The 19,558-nt window shown below is 43.6% G+C and overlaps 1 protein-coding gene and 1 long non-coding RNA gene across 3 annotated transcripts in view; one reads left to right on the forward strand and one right to left on the reverse strand.

Moving 5' to 3' along the window:
- The window catches only part of PLBD1 (phospholipase B domain containing 1), a 53,128-nt gene extending 42,094 nt beyond the window's left edge, over positions 1 to 11,034 (reverse strand). The window contains exon 1 of one of the 2 annotated variants that reach the window (XM_036909316.2): positions 10,796 to 11,034. In XM_036909316.2, coding sequence (XP_036765211.2) covers positions 10,796 to 10,892 — 97 coding nt within the window. In that variant the 5' untranslated portion in view covers positions 10,893 to 11,034. The remainder of the gene's footprint in view (positions 1 to 10,795) is intronic. The other variant, XM_057491505.1, reaches the window with a different exon arrangement.
- Positions 11,035 to 11,346: 312 nt separating this feature from the next.
- Positions 11,347 to 19,558, forward strand: part of LOC130680614 (uncharacterized) — a 36,848-nt gene continuing 28,636 nt past the window's right edge. The window contains exon 1 of the long non-coding RNA XR_008993637.1: positions 11,347 to 11,592. This is a non-coding gene — a long non-coding RNA (uncharacterized LOC130680614). The remainder of the gene's footprint in view (positions 11,593 to 19,558) is intronic.

Below are 19,558 nucleotides of genomic sequence, written 5' to 3' on the forward strand. Positions count from 1 at the left end.
AATAATGATTGGATGCCATTTAACTGATTTTCTGATGCATTCATTGTTTTCCCAAGGAAACAACAATTTGTTTTTAAAGCGTTTCATTCTATTAGAATTGGGAAATCTGCCACTCTAGTGTGTCCTCCTTACAAGGAGTAACTAGAGTCCTGATCAAAGGGAAGGAGCCCAGAGACCAAAACCAGGCCGAAGGCAGGGGGGGTAGTTGGAGCATCAAAGCTGTGGGTCTCAGGGCCTCCTCTTGACGGACGGCATTCTAGGCAAGGCCAGAGCTGGGCGGCCCACCCACCCCGGAACTCAGCCAGGGCTGGGCTCTTGCCCCTGTCAGCATCGTCTTCCGTTCCCCTCAGCAGCTGGGCCAAAGCTCCCATTTTCTGCGGTTCCTTATCCCATCCCTCCTGCCTAACCCTTCACACCTGACATTTGATTCCTATTTTGCAGAAAAAATATAAACCATCACTAGTCTTAAAATCCCTCTCAAGCACTTGGTGATTCCGGGCCCCGCCCTCACATGCCCTGGGCCCGCCTCTCCCTTCCTGGGCGCCTCAGTCCCGCTCCCCGCCCCCCACTTTCTTCAGGAGCTCTGGCTCCTCCTGTCTCTCTGGCTGCGGAATCCCACCGCTCTCTCGGCAGTGCTCCCCCGCCTTCAGCGTATTAACAGGCCCCGCCGTCCCACAGCTAACAGCCAACCCATCCCGGGAGCTCTGTCTGGATCCTGTGACCAGACTTGGCTTTGGCCAGACTCTCCCCCGCCCTTCATGAAATCATTACAGACGTTACAGCGCATCCGCACTGGGGCCATGATCGGGGCTGGGGACCCAGCTGGGCCTGGCGCAGTCCCGGGCCTCCCCCACTGGGACGAGGGGTGCTCCTACACGCTTCTCGCCCCACCTTCCTCACCTGGGCCTGCTGCAGTCCGGCACCCATTCCCCCCCATGCCACCCACACTGCTCTGGCTTGGGCCACGAATGAAATCCTTGAATCCTAATGTCACGTGAACTTCCAAAAGCATTTGGCCCTGGTGATCAGTTATGCTTCAATCCCCTTCCTCCCGTGCATCTGGGACAACGCTCTCTCCGGAACCTCCTCCTCCCGTGCCTGCCTTTTCCCTCATTCCTCCCATGGGCTTCTCTTTATCTTGTATTCACCACAGCACACTTAACCGCCTCTGGATGATTCCAAAGTACTAGAAATTCAAAATATCCAAAATAAAGCTCATATGCTCTCCCGACCCATCCTCCCCCTTCTGCTTTCTCTGTGATCTTCCAGCCTGAAACCCCAGGCCATCCAGACTTCCTCTCCGCCTCACACAGCTCATGTTTAATCAAAACCTCCTCAATATCTCTCCCCTATCACCATCCCTTGAGCTCTACATTTCTTTTTTTTTTTTTTGGTTTCTATACTTTTTTATTAAGGTAGTATTGATATACAATCTTATGAAGGTTTCACATGAAAAACAATGTGGTTACTACATACACCCGTATTATCAAGTCCCCCCCACACCCCATTGAAGTCACTGTCCATCCATCTGCATAGTAAAAGCCACAGAGTCCCTACTTGTATTCTCTGTGCTACACTGTCTTCCCCATGACCCCCCTTATACCATGTGTACTAATTATAATACCCTCCAATCCCCTTCTCCCTCCCTCCCCAACCCTTCCCCTTTGGTAACCGCTAGTCCCTTCTGAAAGTCTGAGTCTGATACTGTTTTATTCCTTCAGCTTTGCTTCGTTGTTACACTCCACAAATGAGGGAAATCATTTGGTACTTGTCTATCTCCGCCTGGCTTATTTCACTGAGCTCTACATTTCTATGCTACTTTAGGTATCACGACCAGCCTTAACTAAAAAGGAAGCTTTTTTCAAGGTCCCTCTTGATGCTGGGGTTCTTGTTTGTGGAGCCCAAGAATGAGCTTCACAAACAAGTCAAGGTAGGAGAGCAAGGTACAAGCTTTTATTTAGAAATAAAGTGAGAGAATAGAGCCCCAGGCTCACGCCAGGAGGGGACAAGAGAGCCTGTAGTGGAGCGTTGTCTAGGGGGTTTTATAGGCAGCTGAGGATTTTTCAGAACATGAAAAAACTTAGGGGTGTGGACTTGTTAAGTGGTCTCTGAATATTTAGAATTAACTTAACATAAGCAACTTCCTCTGATGATTTCTCCCTGAGATACCAGCATCTTGGTCTGGGGGCACAGGAAACAAGGCCACCTGCTCAGCCCCCAAGGTGGGCTGAGGTATTGTTTGCTAAAGAGTAAGTTAAGAATTTCTAACTTTTTAACTTCTTGGGTATTAAAATGCAATCTTATCTTTAAGGTGGAATCCTTCCTGCCTTGTACTGTGTTGTTTACGCCTGGGCTTACTTGCTAAATTAGTTGCCCAGCTTGCAAAATCACTTTATCAGATCTGAAGGAGGAGAGACAGCACATAGGCCTGGGCCTTTTAGTATGCTAAAGAGAACCTTACACATGATTATAAATGGTTAGCATAATAAAACATGTGCTACTCTTCTTTATCTGGAGAACATTAACTGATCTCAATGAAGAATGATTCTAGAGCTCAATGTTTAACATAGAGTTTTAGCAGGGGGGGTTTCCTTGCATGTAGTTACATTGTTCTGACTGCAAATATCTCGCCCTGCCCCCTCCAGGGGCCCTCACCCTACTCTTGACTACATCCATGGTCCCTGTCTCACTGACTTTTAATCCATTTTTCATACTGTGCCAGCCAGAGTGACCTTTCTAAAATGTAAAACTTACTTTGTTTACCTGACTACCAAAAATTTTCAATGGCTTCTGTTTCCTGGCAATAAAATTCTTCAGCTTATACTCTTGGCCTTTATAATCTGGCTTCCGCCTCCCCATCCAGCTTCACCCACCTCCCCATGCACTTTGTGATTGGAAACAATTACACACCAGTTTCCCACCTGCCATCACTGGGCCCAACCCTTCTGACTACATATGCTGTTTCCTCTGCCTGAGAGTTTTTCTCTTGGTAACCACCTAGCAATCTCAAAATTGCTATTTAAGACTCAGGAAGGAGGACCCTGTTTGCAGGGGCTGAGCTGCTCTACAAGCTCAATGTAACTTGTATGTATATCTTCTTTAGCTCTTATCACCTTATACAGTCTGCCCCTGCTCCTAGCCTATGAACCCCTTGAGGCCAAAGATTCAGCACCATGTGCCTGACCCACACAGAGAAGCAATAAATATTTGTGAAAGGAAGGGAGATTTAGGAAGAGAAAAAAAAGGGGGGAGAAAGATGGAGAAAGGAATGATATGTATTGCATTTGTTTCTCTGCCTAAGAAACATTGCACAGCTGCTCAGGTTAAAGGCAAACTTAACATTCAGGTCATCAAAGAGGTGGGAGGAGGCCAGCCTGACTCAGGTTCTAGGTTGAGACTCAGTGGGTGGGTGTTAGCTCATTTGCTAAGAGAGTGAACAGATGGGGAATAGATCTGGGAGGCAATAACAAGTTTAGTTGTGGACATACTGAGTTTTAGTGGTTAAGATACTAGAAAGTTTGGATTAAATAAATATGTAGGGTTATCTGATGTCAGCATTCAAAATTGACTCAACTTTTTATTATTCTGACACAAAGATTGCCTATTGAATAGTACTAAGACTATAATCTTAATACTAGAGCATCATGGCACCTTGGCTCTAGGGGGCTGGCTGATTGGTGGGGACTTGGTCGGGTTTAGAAGCTGATACTGACTATGACCCTTCTCTGGGCAAGAAAGTCAGTTTACTTCTGCGTAAAATCATGACGATAATGGTGTGCCTTCTTTAAAAACGTTTAAGTGGGAGTAATGACGTTAATAAACATAGGTAGGTGCAGAATACACTGTCAACAGACTCCCAGTGACAAACAATAGTCTAATTATTAATAAAGCCGGCATGCCATAATTTGACAATTGTGGGCAGCATTCCCAGAAACTTCTCTTCTCTTCCCAAATATAATCAACATGTTTTCCATTGACTTGGGATCACACATGCCATCGCCTCGGCCCTTCCCCTGCTTTTCTCACATATCCTTTTTCTATCTTCACATCCAATGAGTCTCGTAGGAAATGAGAGGGAATGGCTGACTGGAAAAAAGTAGCCACAAATCGCTGCAGCAGGGGCTGGCTCATAAACAGGAACTGTAAAACATCTAAGGAGGAAGCTGGGTAAGCCTTGTCAGTCTCTTCCCTTCTAGCTCCACCCATACGGCACGACTTTATCTTTGTTACCTTTTCGAAAATTTGGCATTTCTCATCTTGCCCCCTGGCCTTCCTTCCCCTCACCTTCCATTCCAGCAGCCCTTTTGCTAGAAGCTGTGCCTTCTTCTCAATCTAAGCTGCCCGGGCTGTGTTTCCATGGCCGCTGTTGCTATCTTGTTTCCAGACCACAAATAATAAACTTCTGCAAATCTGTGCTTTTTTTGACACTAGTGTGCCTCCATGCATGAAAAAAAAAGAAAAAACCTTTACCCAGTTCTCGAGGGGATTTGACCATAAAAGTGTGCTAACAAGCCGACTGATTTAGCAAGAGCTTTGAGAAATAAGCCGAAGCTGAGTTCCTCACTCCACCCCTAACTGATGTCCTTCATGCCTCATTGCTTTTGCCATGGATCAGCTCCCTCTGGTTGTCCCAGTACCATGTTAGTTTCTGATTTTCGTAAATCCTTTAATACTTTAACCATTATATTTTTCTAATTTTTGAAAAACACTTCCATGTTGGGTGGTGGATGGTGTGAAAAGTATACTAGTGAAAAGATAGAAAAACAGTACGTGATTCTGATCCTAACCTACCTTTATACTAGCTCTGTGAAGGCAGGGCCCCCTTCCACTCACCACTACCTTGGGAGCACTCTGTCTAGCACAACATGTTTGTGATGCATCTAGGTGAATTGTGTGTGTGTTCTTGAGAGGCAAGTGGTGTTTATCAGAACATTCACAGAAGCTAGTCTAAAATAAGTCATTGTGTCCTCAGGTTCGGGGAAGGGGCCTACAGGATGGTTCAGTGGCCCAAGTGCTCCATGTGGGTATTTTCTCTGGCATTGTGAAAAGAAAAATGAGATTTAAACATTTTTAGTAGCAACATCCTCAAAATCAAAATCACCTGATAAATATTTGTTGAAGGAAAGGGAATGTTACTTAATAAAGACAGTGTTTTTCTCCCATAAATACAGAGAAAGCTCTTATCATTTTTCTATTTCTCTCTATGTAAAAACCCAAACACTCAAATTAAATCTTTTATTTGTGTAGTCTGATGAATATTTTCTGAGTTTATTGTTTTCTGTTGAAAAAAAAGTCCTAACCCTGTCTTAGAAATGGTAAAATAATCAGAAATGGCTTAAATCATTCTGTCCCATATTTGGAACCTAATTTTCCTAGCACCTTATTTATGATAGAGTAAGTGGTTTTCAAACCTGAGCAATAAAATTTTGCCTAATATATTCAGTAAGTTAGAGTAAAAGAAAGAACCAAGAGAATAAAGACAGAATGAGTGAAAATGTGAACAATTAAAAATTAAGACAGCAACTTAATCTAGTTATATTGAGTTTAGCCGATGGTTTGCTGATCTGACCCTTGAATTGCTTCTCCCCTCTAAGCCCACTGAATGTACCTTTGGCATTTTGCACTTCCATTTATTGAAGGGCTCTCAATGAATTGATCTCTAATTTTCTTAAATCATTTTTCGACTTGCTCTGACTCTTCATCTGTCACTGAGAAAATAACTGATTCATAAATTAACAATCTCTGGGCAACAAAATCATAAGTAGGTGAATGGTTCAGCTCTTATTCCCAACAGAAATCAGAGCCTAGGACTCTTGCTGAAGGATTATTATTTTAGGGAGTGCTTCCAGGGACCAGGGATGGAAAAGTGGAGTAAAACAGGGAAGAAAAGCTAGTTCAAGGGTGCCTTCTGAGCCCTCCAAGGAGGGATGGAGGAGGGAGAAGGTGCCCACCTGCTCCCGCCCCACACAGGTTTCCCTATGAAGTGTTCGGTCCCTCTCTCCCAGGTGGGCATGCACCCTGTCTTAACAGTTACGGTTTCAGAGACACTGAAGTAGAAAGCAAGGGATTCCTCTGTAGGGCTGAAGCAAGGCTCCTCAGATTACACCTGCAGGAAGCTGGACTAAAAGGCAGGTGGGAGGCTGTGAGGGGGGGATGCATAATGTGCCTGGTACACCAGGTAAGTAGCAAGGGATATCACTTAAAAAAAAAAAAAAGCTTCAAAGCAATGAAACACAAATGCAGAGAACTGCTGCAGAGTTTCTTGAATCTGGAATGATCCTTTTCTTCATTCCCAAGAAATGTACCTATTCTTCAGAGTTGCCAAAAGTCCTAGCAACAGAAAGTCAACTTTGCCATGTTCTGACTTAGCACTCTCTCAGCCCACTCCTCATCTAGACCACTCTGTGTTTGGTCTAATGATTTAACTACAAGCTCCTGGAGAATCAGGGATGGCATCTCATATTTCATTGTATGGACTCCCTTGGGCTTAGCACAATGCTTAATTGATTGTGTGGCTCCCAAACTTTCACACCAGCTGGGAAGGTTACTCTTGAAGACAGATTTATATTAAGTCTATAGTACATTAATTCTTGATTTCTAATTGTGAATTAGAATTTTGGTATCTTAGGTTTGCAGAGGTTGGTTTGACTACCTCAGCACTATGTTATGTTGGGCTAGAATTGCATTTGCAAGGCTAACTGACAAATTTCAGAGCAAGCCTGTCTCTTTCAATCAAGAGATTTTCAGTTTCCCATTGGAAGATTATAACATGATACCTATTATTTGTACAGACACAGAGTTTCAAGTTTCAGACTAAAGTTTCCTCCTAATTTCACTACTTCTATTAGTTTCATTTTTTACCACATTGAGTAAATTCCTGTTTTGCAGTAGTACAAAGAAACTACATAACATTACTAATAAATTTCCTAGCCACATGTTACAGCTAAATTTTCAAAAGACTGCAGTATAAGTTGTAGGAGCAACTAGAATCTACTCCACTAAAAAAAAAAAAAAAAAGACGAAGCTTAGATGCATTCAAAAAACTTCAAATATTGAAAATTCTTTAAGATTCATTCCATTCTTCATGCTAAGTTCTTTGTGTTCGCAATAGCTAATGCTTTATAATTTAGAATCCAACACACCAAAAGATAATAGTTGACAAAAGTAAAGATAAAGCCTAAAGTAGTGTGAAAACAAAAATTTCTGTTCTGCATGTCAGAGCAAAGTTCCAAGGTGAAGGTCATATGATTCATTGCTTACATATTATGACAAGTAAATCATTATGAAAAAGTTTTAACAAATGTTCTACTTCAATTGAAAGACTGAAGGCGGATCTGTTTTAATTTTCTTCTGGAGAAAGATTTTGATCTTTGTTATCAGATTCACATTTCCAGAAGGACCAGGAAATGAAGTTTAATAATAAAGATGAATGGGTGGTTCTCCTAAAATTATTCTGGAACTTATTTTGTATACATTTTTATAAGCAAACTAATATAGAGAGTGCACTGAATTCTTTTGGGTCTGAAACACCAAGACAACGTGGATGAGCTGTAGAAAGGCTTAGTGAGGCTCAAAAAGATGGAAAAGAGTTGGGAAATTCCAAAGCAGGCATGGTTAATAAAATTCCATTTAGGAAAAAAACAGTCAAGGTAATTTCAGTCAATCAGTTATAACCCAGGAAAGTGACCTAGGACAATGCTCTCAGAGTTAAAGTATCAACTAAGATGGGCCTCATTTCCTGGTCCTTCTGGAAATGTGAATCACTTCTGGAAAGTGACCTAGGACACTGTTCTGAAACACCTGCTTTAACGTGCTCATGTGCACCGTAAATTTCTGAAATGTTGGGCCATGATTGAGGAAAAATTTGTAACAAGTTATTACTTCATGGCACAGAGATGATCATCTGCCATCCCGGTTGCCTTATCAAGAGATCCATGATGGCTTTCCAGAGAAAAGCAACTCCAGTGGCCGATAATAATGGCCACTCAATTATAGCCCCTACTGTATGCCAGTCACTGTGCCTCACAGCCACCTTAAGAGATAGACATCATTTTAATACTTACTTTACAGGGGAGGTAATTGAGGCATAGAGAGATAACTGACTATAAAGGTCACACAGTTAAGTATTTGGCCACAATTCCAACACAGGCAATCTGGCTCCATGGTTTTTATTTTGGAAATATACTACCTAATACTAATACTTTCAAAAATTGTAGGATGGAACAGAAAGAATGAGCATGTAGAGCAGCCACTCCAGTGTGTTTGGAAATAAGAATGCTCTCAGAGTTAAAGTATCAACTAAGATGGGCCTCAGCTGAAGGTTTGCCAAGTTACCTTAAGGGGCCAGGAGACTAAGCGCCTCGACGACCCCATAAAGGTCTTAGCCTGTTTATAGAGGCAGTCTGTCAGTCTCAGGTGGGCACTGGTGAGGCACGGAAAAGGCAGTGTTCCAGAGCCGGGGCCAGCCATGCCTGGCGAACACTGTCCAGTGGAGGGGACCCACAGGCTGCTGACGTGTCCAGCCCTTCCTGGGAAACAGATGAGACAGGCTTCCAGCCTAAGAATGCCTGATATTATCTATCTCCTGGAATTTGATTTCAAGAGTGTGCTTAGAGCAGGCAACTTGAATATCTAGTTGCTAAAAATTAATAATTAGTATTTTGGTGAATAGACTTGTGTGTATATGGGGTGAATCAGCTTCATTGTATCTGATCAACTCTCGAACACTGGAAAGAACGAATTTCTGGAATCTAGCCCTGCAAATCTGAGGGCCAGATTTGAAACCAGTTTTACCAAGGCACATACCACCTGGTAAATCTCTTGGCAGCCAACTCATCTCCTTCCCTAATGATGTGTCTTCACTATACACACGGCTTAGGAAACTTTCATGAGACTTCCTAAAAACAGAGGGTTTTCAGTCTGGAAAAATAAAGGCAACACTGTTATACATCTGAAGTCCACAGCAGTTTGAAAGCTATGTCTAGGATGTATGTGCACTTGTTTGCCAATTCCTGGAAAATCGAAGCTACAAAGAAACCTTTTAAAATTAAATTGTTTTTGGATTAGTAAGTGCATGTGGGCACATAAAACTTCACTCCAGGGGAATGAAAATGGAATCCTTTTAGTGTTCATTGGGTACTTGCTAAATACTGGCAAGCATTGCCCAGTGTTGTGTTTATTGGGTACTTGCTAAAGAGTCCTGAGCTGGGCAGTTCAGAGAAAACATGAAAAGCGAGAGGTAGCAAAGGCCATGTTCTCTGCCCACAGGTTGTTGGCAGTTTCGTAGAAGGGAAAAACAAAGAGCTAAAAAGCCACCCTGGAAAACAGGTTAGAAGGGACGGAACAAAGCAGATAGAGATCATATGTGTTGGACATAGTCAGCCATCCTTCATTGCCATAAGTCTTTTCTAGATGGCTGGGCATCCTGCTGTCAAGACCACTTGCAGCAAAAATGCCTTCAGTCTCTGCCTTGACTCCCCCACCCAGCTGGCGGCGTACTACCAGGGGAACTTAGTTTAAGCAGCAGTTTCTTGCCAGGCGGTATCTTCTTGGATAAACAGTGCTCCATCTTCAGAAAAGCAATGCCTCCACCTCCTAATCAGGTTGCCCACTCTATCCAACACATATTTAAAACAATCCCAACAATCCAGAACGGAGGGGAGGGGAGGAGAGGAGAGAACAAGCCCAGATAAGCAAGAAAGGTTTCGGCCAACATTCCCAACACCTTCAGGAGCACCCTCTAGCCAGCCCCAGGTGTGCCTGAGTGAACAGTCTCCTTGGGCTAAAAGGTGGCACTAAGCACCATAGTCCAGGCAAGGAACTGAATGTGCAGGTAAATCAAGAGTCAGGAGTAAATAAAGTACTGACTTGATTTACTTCTGACCCTAGAAGCCCAGGCAGGTTAAAAGACTGCAAGTATTTCAGGGTGGCAAGTGGGCAAGCTGAGAAGGCAAACCTGGCATCTGGTCCCTCCTTGGAAAGGGGTAAGCTGTTCTGGACCCCACCCTCTTCTTACACAAGATCATCACAGAAAAGGTATTACGAAATAAACCTAATCCTTCTTACTGCGATTTTTGAAAATTTTCTAGTTTCATAGTTAATCTTGCTCTTACTCATTGGGAATGAAAGTGACAAACCCAAAGCTTTTTTTTTTTGAGGCAAAGGATAAGTATCAATTCTCATAGGCAGAAAACCTGCTTACGGAGAGGGGAGTAGTTAAGTAAATGCCCTTTGGCATTTCAGCTCTGCCTTCACTTGCAAATTTTTCTCCCTGCCCTCATTTGCAAAATTATCTTTATGCAAATTACCGAATATCTCTCAATTTCAAATTCGCTCACCTGTAGAATGGGGATAATAATCCTATTTCGGATTATAGTGGGCACTGTATGAAGAAACCTAAAGCCCGTAGAGCACCGCCGGGAGGGCATAAAATGGACAGTAACCTGGCTGCATTTATCATTTGAAACCAGTCATTATCAATTAAGAAAAAAGAAGCGGCAGCCTGGAGTCCTTCCTCCCTATGATGAGAAAGAATATATTTAGATGCCCTTTGGCAGGCGCTTCGAGGACCAGCCGAGGCTCAGCCGGCCAAGGGCGGTGCAGGAGCGAAGCGGAGTCGGCTGGGAACTCCGGCTAACACTTTCTAAGTTGCAGAAGCGCCCCCCGCGCCCGTCAGCGGCCGCCCCGAGCCCCGCGCGCTGCGCCCCCCGGGACCGGGCGCTGGACGGCGGCGAGAGCGCTGGGCGGGAGCGGCGGCGCGCGGCCCCGGGGACCTGCGGGGGGGCGCGCGGCTCACCTGCGCGGCTCGGCGGCGCGGCGGCGGCCAGAAGCAGCAGGAGCGGCGGCAGGAGCGGCGCGGGCGGCCCGGGGCGTCCGGCCCGGCGGCGGGACATGGCTGCGCGGCCGCGACCTCCCCGGCTGGACGGGGCGGCGCGCCGGCGGGGGCAGCGGCCGAGGGGGCGGCTCCTGGCCGGCAGCGGGGAGCCGCGTCTCGGGCTGGGACGTCCCGAACTTCCCGCTCGCCTGAGCCCGGCCGGCTCGCGGCTTTTAGGGGCGAGGGAGCCTCACGTGGCCGCGGGAAGGGCGGGTCCTGCCTGGCCCTCCGGCGCCCCGCGGGCCGGGCCGGGAAGGCCCCCGGCTGCCTCCAGGGATGGCCCCGGGGAGGAGGCGCCCTGGGCGCCGGTGCGCTGGACGCCCTGCCTCACGCCGCCCCGCCGCTGCGCCCCTCCGGAGAGGACTTGAATCCACCCGCGGCAGCCCGAGACGTCTGGTCCTTCGCTTTACTCTTCATTGGCTGGAGGCACCGCGGGAGGCTGATTCAGACGCGACTGAAACTAGATACACCCCTGAGCGCCTGGGCAGGCCCCGTTTCTGTGCAGGGTCAGTCGCCGTTGTGACGTAGGCAAAACTATGCCTCGGGGGACATTGTGAAGTTAGCGAAGGGTGCCCTAGGTGACACTGTGAAGTAGGCAAGCGCATTTTATTCGCTCATTAAGCATTTACTGAACCCGTCTGTGTGCCAGGTACCAGCGATGTAAAGACAGTGAAGAGCAGCCCTACCACAGGTGACAAGGGACAAAGCCACGGAAACAGGTACTTAGAAGTTGCCATGATTGTGTAGTGGAGCCATGCTTACGGTACGGTAAGGGAGACCCGGACAGGGACAAGCCACCACACAGCTGGGGGCCCAGGCACCCCACCCTCTCTTGGTCTTCAAAGCTTAACGGAGGTGTCAAGGGGAGATGGGAAGAGAAGGCAAGAGGCACTTTTCCTAGAAGGGAAATAATTTGTAATTGTCAAGGAAGACACAGAACAATTACATCAGATCTCTGCAAACTGTCAAACATAATCCTATGTCATAATTTCATTTGGTGACAGCACCTATCCTAGCGCCTGGATGATACCTTTTAATGAACAGAGGAATTGAGGACATTGTAAAAACTGCGTATGTGTCTTCAAGTTAGAAAATTAAAGTGAAGGAAAATGATGAGCATTTTGATTGTGCCATGTGGGGAAGAGAACTACATTAGGACATTCAAGGAAGGGTATCCCCCAAATACTTGAATCTACCACCCTGCTTCACCTTACTAACGCTTTCAGTCCAGGCAGCCAAGCATTGGGATGCCATCATGTATGTAGGAATGCCTAGTGTGAACTCCCAGGCACTCATTCACCTCTTATTTAGTCACCAAATATTTGTTGACTTCCATGTTCCAGGCATAGAGCAGAAACAGGATGGACAAGGTCCCTGCCCTCACAGAGTTGGCCTGCTAATGGGGGAAACAAATTCTACATAGAAACACAGACTTTGGCTCAGGGTTCCATAACCTCAGCACTGGGACATTCGGGACCATATAATTCTTTGCCATAGGGGGTTGTCCTATGTGTCTCTTGGCCTTTTATCTTAGATGCTGGGTATCATCCCCCACCCCCCACCCACCCAAGTGTTATTATCAAAAATACTTTCAGATATTTCCTAGGGGGCAAGATTGCCCTGAGTTGAGAATCACTAAATTCAATGATGGTAACTCTTGCCTTTCTTACATTGTGCAGGGTTATGTATCTGGGACGGAAATGAGCAGTAAAATCCTATTTTTAAGCTTGAGGGGTAGGGGACCAAAGAGGATGTTGACTGTGAAATGCTTTTATCGCTTCTGGAGTAGACATGTGGTGGTTTGGGGCACTTATCCCCATTACCGTATTCCTCGTACTCGTCTTTTATGAATCTAGACTCCCCTGGTTCAGACTTCTCAGGGAGCAAGGGAGAGGCTATGTTTCCACGAAGACACACAATAATAGTTTCACTGAATTGGAATAGCTGCCTGCTCCTTATTGGGCTTATCTGAAAAGAAAATGGGCAAGAATAAGATGATGGTGTGGGTTAGAGTGAGGAGCCTGCCTCTCCAGTGGCATAGCAGGCTGCGGAGTAGGAGGAGGGAGCAGTGCGTGGAGTGCAGGGAGTCCCTGCTGCCTGGATTGAGAAAGTGCTGTCCCCTCTCCTAGGCAGCCCTGTCAGGGGCCCAGGCCCCCATCTCAGTGGGCAAGGAACTCCAGCCAGCTGGGATGCAGACCCAAATCTAGAGTCAAATGCTCAGTTGTAGAAACAGATACAGGGCCTCTATCTTTATCCTTGCTGTGACATATATGTGGTGGTTTCAAAACTGTACAGTTCCTGAATGAAATGAATGGTGTATAAAAATGTTCCTTTTCCAAAAGGTATAATTAACTTAGCACTCACTTATCCACTGATGGTAGAAATTTTACAATGTCAGATTTAAGGTTAGTGTCATTTGGGCTAAATCCTTAGCACCCCCACCTGCTTGGGGTCTGTCCCCCTTTGCTTGAGGTTGGTCTTAGTCTCAGGAGGCTTAGGTATTGACCTGATATTGGATACGGGGCATCATCTACTCTGAGAGTCATCCTGTTGGCTTGGGTGGCCTCCACTGAGTTGTAGTTTCTCTCTCTTGTCCTTTATCTGTGGCTTTTGGTCTTGGGTCTAGATTCCTATATACTTTGTGTATTAATTAGGGTAATGCTGGCTACTTGACAAATAAACTCCAAAAATTCAGTGAGTTAATGCAACCGAAGTTTATGGCTCATATACCAGTTCAATATGGGAGTTCCTTAATTGGTTGGGTGGCTTTCCTTCAAGTGGAAATTTAGGAGCCTAGCTTCCTTTCATCTTGTGGTTCCACCATTCCTTGAGGCAGAGTTTCCCCAAATCTCTTGGTTGGTAGTGCCCTTACAATCCCAGTTATATATTCTTGGGTCTGCAGATAGAAAGAAATATCTAACAGTTCTGTTGATTAAGTAGTTAGGGCCAAACAATGTAATAGGAATTGCCTAGTGTACTGGATGTTACTAAGTTTTCCTAAAAATTGTGTAGTATCCTAAATACCTTCTTGGGTTCACTATGGTATGCTGATAGTACTATTTTCTGTGCATGTTGAATATATCCTAGGTGCCCCTTGTGAATTCCTTCCTGGTGGTTGTCAAACTGTATGCAGGAGCCATGACCCTAGGGCCTTGGAGGCTTTTCTCCCAGCCAGAAGAAGGGGATAGAGTGTGGGGGAACCACTCTTGCTTTTTAAATCACTTCTGCTCACATTCCATTGACAATAACTGGACATATTGCCATACCTATATTATATGTTAAGGAGGCTGGGAAATGCAGCTGTCAGCTGGGAAGTCACCTTTTAGCATAGAAATAAGATTTTTGGTAGGCAGCCAGCAGTTTCTTATACTCTTGGTGACTGTTCCATCCAGATTTGGGTTCTGTTGGGTCTTTGGCTCACCCTCAGACCCCTCTGAGCTCTGGGATGTGGCTGTAGGGCCTCAGAGGTCCTCTGATTGAATGTGTGTCAATCAGAGAGCCTGTCCTCAGTTCATCTCCCAAACACCTCCCTCGGTCACGGCTACTCTACAACTTGGTGCCTCTGAGACATGTAACTCCTTTTTAAGGCTTGCAAATTTATGGGCTATATTCTGGACAGTTTAAAAATAATCTTCTCTGCTCTGATAATTCTAGACCTCTCTTGAATTTCTATTACCAATCACTCCACCCTGCCCCACCCATCAATAGACAACTCATCCCCTATAGGAAGATGGTGTTGGCCTTTGTTTCAATCCACCATGTACTTCTTTTATCAGCCCTTCAAACTTTTTAGTACTTCAAGTGAGAACTAATTCAACATTATTATATACCTTCATTCTAATTGTTCTTGAATATATCTTGTGCACTTTTATTTCAACCTGTGTCTTTCCATTTTCCAAGCCAAGCTTTTGAATATTTCAAAATATTTTGCTCTCCCAGATCTGACATTCTAAAGGCTTTGGAAGACCATGGTCTCTGTCCACTCAAAACTTCAAAAAGCCACAAATTTTACTCTTTCACTTTTTAGTATTTTTGTTTTCTCTCTCCTTGAGTAATTAACTCTAGACCCTTGGCATAAAATTAGTCAGGGAAGATTTACTAGATGAAACAAGAATTTAACAGAAGAAAAATGTGTAGGGTAATATTTTAGACTACAATTCAACTACCCTTCTGTATAGTTACTGCTGTAATTCATTTTCCTTTTCTGTTTTTTCTTCTATCATTGTCCTGTTGGGGAGGAAAAATATTCCTCTACCTTTCAAGGTTCTTCTAACCGGTTTAAGAATTAAACTGACAGATTAAACAGCAGGAAAAAACCAGAGCTTAAGGGCATGTGCACAGAGGCCCAGCTATGAAAATGAGACCCAAAGAAATAACTAAGGGAAGCAGTTTTTATAATTTTTAGAAAAATAGACAATAAATCTGTGAAGAATTGACAAGACACAGAAAACATATGTTCAGGAGCTTTAATTAGTAAGGAATTATAAACAGTAAATTAATAAAAATAACAAGTTTTATGTAGGCTTCTCAGCTCCGAATTCCCTCTCTGGTGATAAGGATGTCTCTTTACCTCCTAGTACAGGGAGGTACCTTCCACGTGGGAAATTTATTTCCTGATTTCAGAGGAACTGTGGGCACAGGGTGTCCAGAGTGTTCTTTCAATAACTAAGTAACTTTCAATTCAGAATAATCAATATGCGAAAAATGTGGCACTTTTCGGGGCAGCCTGCCCTTGGCCACTACGGTGTGTAGGTGGTGTTTTCCTCCATTATTGTGCATAGCTTGTTTCAGTAGTTCAACTTACCATTTGTTCCATAGGTATCAGCATATTGAGTTCAAATTCCTGCAGGACAGAGAAAGGATGGACATTTCTCAGAAACCCTGGGCTTGGGCTTGATGCTGTGAGGCTTGTTTGGATCGCTTATAACACGGTTGTGTACCTCTGCTAGCCTCTCTTCCACTTGCCCCCCCTCTGTATAAGCTGCTGCCCATTCTAATTTCCAGACTGCACGTGTTTGTAAATTGGGTACAAAAGAGGGGTTGCCACTGGTCAGTGACTGTAAGGCTGCTGGCACGTCTTGGCATTAGGGCCGTGGTTTAAGAGTGACACACGATTCAGGAATGGATTGGCTGCAGCAGGAGAGGTAGAGGTAGAGATGAGGAGAGAAGGTTCTCTTTTACAAGCTGAATGCTGATCAAGTGGTTTATTATTATTAATTTCCTACAGATGACAAACATGAACTTTGTACCCTGCTGACAGGCATCTTTGTCCCCATGTTTCCCTCCAAAGAGACTGAAAAAGGCACTCTTGGGTCCTCTTAGGGCCAGGAGCATTTTCTGCCTTTTTTTAAAGGGATGTGGTGCTTCTTTTCCCATCATTTCCCTAAACCTCTTTTCCTACCTTTTTCCTAAATGTAGTGAGTGACCACATCCTGGAGTAGCTGCCCCCAACTTCCTCTATCTACTTTTCTTCTTCCACTGTTAGTATTTTAGTATCTTCTATACGTTTGACAGGCAGAAGTAGAAATGCGAAATAAAAACTTGCAAAGCACAGCCCTTCCTTAAGTGGTGTTTAACCTTGACTGTAAATGCAAAATAATCCTGTATGAAATGTTCCTGCTTTTCTTTCAGGTTATAAGAAAGGATTTAAGCCTGAATGGTACATAACAATGAATAAATGAAAAGTGCTTGATAAATATTTAATGAATCTGGCTGCTACAGATATTTTTAAATGAAGACAATAAGAAGACAAATCTTAGGCCGTTAATTCTTGGAAAGTGGCTAGAAACTCACATTTAGATATAATCTAGGGTCAAAACTCCAGGAAATGTTACTAGGCAAAGATCTTATTTCAGTCTACTTGAGTAAACTAGTAACTGAGTTATAAACTCTCCCTTAACTGTCTAAAAGAATTTAGATAGGGACCTAGCTCAGAGAGAGAGAGAGCTATTACCAAAGATAACTTTGATCTGAAAGACATATATATATAGCAGGACAAACATCTAATGACCCAGCTTCCCTTTGGAACCCCAGGCTCCTGTCCTATTTCAAAGGACATGATTTGTCAGCTGTCCTACTCACCCTTACGACTCATATGTATATATATTTATTTAAGTTAATTAATTATTTTATTCAGGTATTATTGATATACACTCTTTTGAAGGTTTCACATGGAAAACAATGTGATTACTACATTCAGCCATATTATCGAGTGCCCCCCCCCATAACCCCATTGCAGTTATGTCCATCAGGGCAGTAAGATGCTTAGGACTCATATTTTTATGGGGCTTCTGCACATATAAAATTATATTTTGTTTTCTTTTGTTAATCTGTCTTATGTCAATTTAATTATCAGGCAAAGAACCTAGAAGGTTAGAAGGAAAATTTTTCCTCCCCAACAACATGGAGTCTTTGAAAAATATTGCAGAATAAGGGAAAGGGGACATCATTCTGAAATCTCTGATTTCTAAAAACTACCAATTTTTTTTTTCTTTTTTGTGAGGGCATCTCTCATATTTATTGATCAAATGGTTGTTAACGACAATAAAATTCTGTATAGGGGAGTCAATGCTCAATGCACAATCATTAATCCACCCCAAGCCTAATTTTCGTCAGTCTCCAATCTTCTGAGGCATAACAAACAAGTTCTTACATGTAGAACAAATTCTTACATAATGAATAAGTTACATAGTGAACAGTACAAGGGCAGTCATCACAGAAACTTTCGGTTTTACTCATGCATTATGAACTCTAAACAGTCGGTTCAAATATGAATACTCATTTGGTTTTTATACTTGATTTATATGTGGATACCACATTTCTCTCTTTATTATTATTATTTTTAATAAAATGCTGAAGTGGTAGGTAGATACAAGATAAAGGTAGAAAACATAGTTTAGTGTTGTAAGAGAGCAAATGTAGATGATCAGGTGTGTGCCTGTAGACTATGTGTTAATCCGAGCTAGACCAGGGCAATAAAACATCCACGTATGCAGAAGATTTCTCTCAGAACGGGGGGGTGAGGTTCTAAGCCTCACCTCTGTTGATCCCCAATTTCTCACCTGATGACCCCCCTGCGACTGTGCCTGTCTTAGATTGTTCCTCCCTTGAGGAATCTTACCCGTCTCTGGCTAACCAGTCATCTTCCGGGGCCATACAGGGAAATGTGAAGTTGGTAAGTGAGAGGGAAGCCTTATTGTTTGAAAAGGGTTAGCTTTTTATTTCTTTGCATATTTATGCCCTGTAGCTTCTATGCCCAGCATTTGTCTTGAGGTATCTTTACCACTTGGAAGAATTATGATACTCGGTAAATTTGATATGAGGCACGAATTCTATTTAAGGGTTGTAATTAGGAAGGAAGAAGAAAAGCTATAGAAGTAGCAGGCGGAAGAAAACATGGGAAGATTGATTATTTCTTTGACATATCTTCTTGTAGAGTAACTTCAGCATGTATAGGTTTTAAGCTACTACTTAAATTGCGCACACACATTAACATAATAGGAGTATAGTTACATAACCAAAGCATATCTGTAATTACCAGCCATCTCCAGTGAAACCAAGAAAACCACTTAGGCACCTTAGGCATTTGTGAAAACTTATCTATGATATGCTGGATATTGTCCAACTGAACTTGAACAGTCTGAGAGAAATCAGGCAAATTAAAACAACCCATTCCTGGGGAATGTTCACATCCCTTATGTTCTATTAACAGTAAATAGTCTGTAGTTGTGAGATCTTGGAGCGCTACAATTTGCACTTCTCCTAATTCTTGGTTGAGTTCCAACAGTATAGATCCAGTCCAATTTGTTGTTTTACTGTATGCACAGGCCAGCTTAGATATCTCCTTTCTCATTCCCATGGCAAGTCCAGGAACTGGTGGGATGAGTGCATCTACAGCTGTAGCAGTGCGTGGATCTTTGTTGGGGTTTTTTGATGATCATCTTCTGGCATGAGTCTTCCAGAGAGTGCTGATGTTGGAAGTTCTTTTTCATATCGTATCTTAGTTCATTTTCGGGGTAGCCCAATTAGGCTTTGATCCTTTGTATAAACACAAACAGACCCTTTGCCTACACTTTTATATGCCCTTTATACTCTTGTGTAGAACTCATTGGAGGTTACCACACAGGAACTGCCCTTTTTTTTTTTTTTTGGTATCCCTAATCTACACTTACATGACGAATATTATGTTTACTAGGCTCTCCCCTATACCAGGTCTCCCCTATAAACCCCTTTACAGTCACTGTCCATCAGCATAGCAAAATGTTGTAGAATCCCTACTTGCCTTCTCTGTGTTGTACAGCCCTCCCTTTTCTCCTACCCCCCCATGCATGCTAATCTTAATACCCCCCTACTTCTCCCCCACCCCTTATCCCTCCCTACCCACCCATCCTCCCCAGTCCCTTTCCCTTTGGTACCTGTTAGTCCATTCTTGAGTTCTGTGATTCTGGTGCTGTTTTGTTCCTTCAGTTTTTCCTTTGTTCTTATATTCCACAGATAAGTGAAATCATTTGGTATTTCTCTTTCTCCACTTGGCTTGTTTCACTGAGCATAAAAAACTACCAATTTTTAAAACCAAAAAAAAATTTACAGAATGTTTTAACATCTTCTAGAGGCTCTAAAAATAATTTTTTTAAAAAGGGCTCAATTTGCTAAGAAAAAAGTTTGTAAAGAAAAACAGGTTGAGAA

Source organism: Manis pentadactyla, chromosome 14 (genome assembly GCF_030020395.1).
Source record: "Manis pentadactyla isolate mManPen7 chromosome 14, mManPen7.hap1, whole genome shotgun sequence".
NCBI classification, from domain to species: domain Eukaryota; kingdom Metazoa; phylum Chordata; class Mammalia; order Pholidota; family Manidae; genus Manis; species Manis pentadactyla.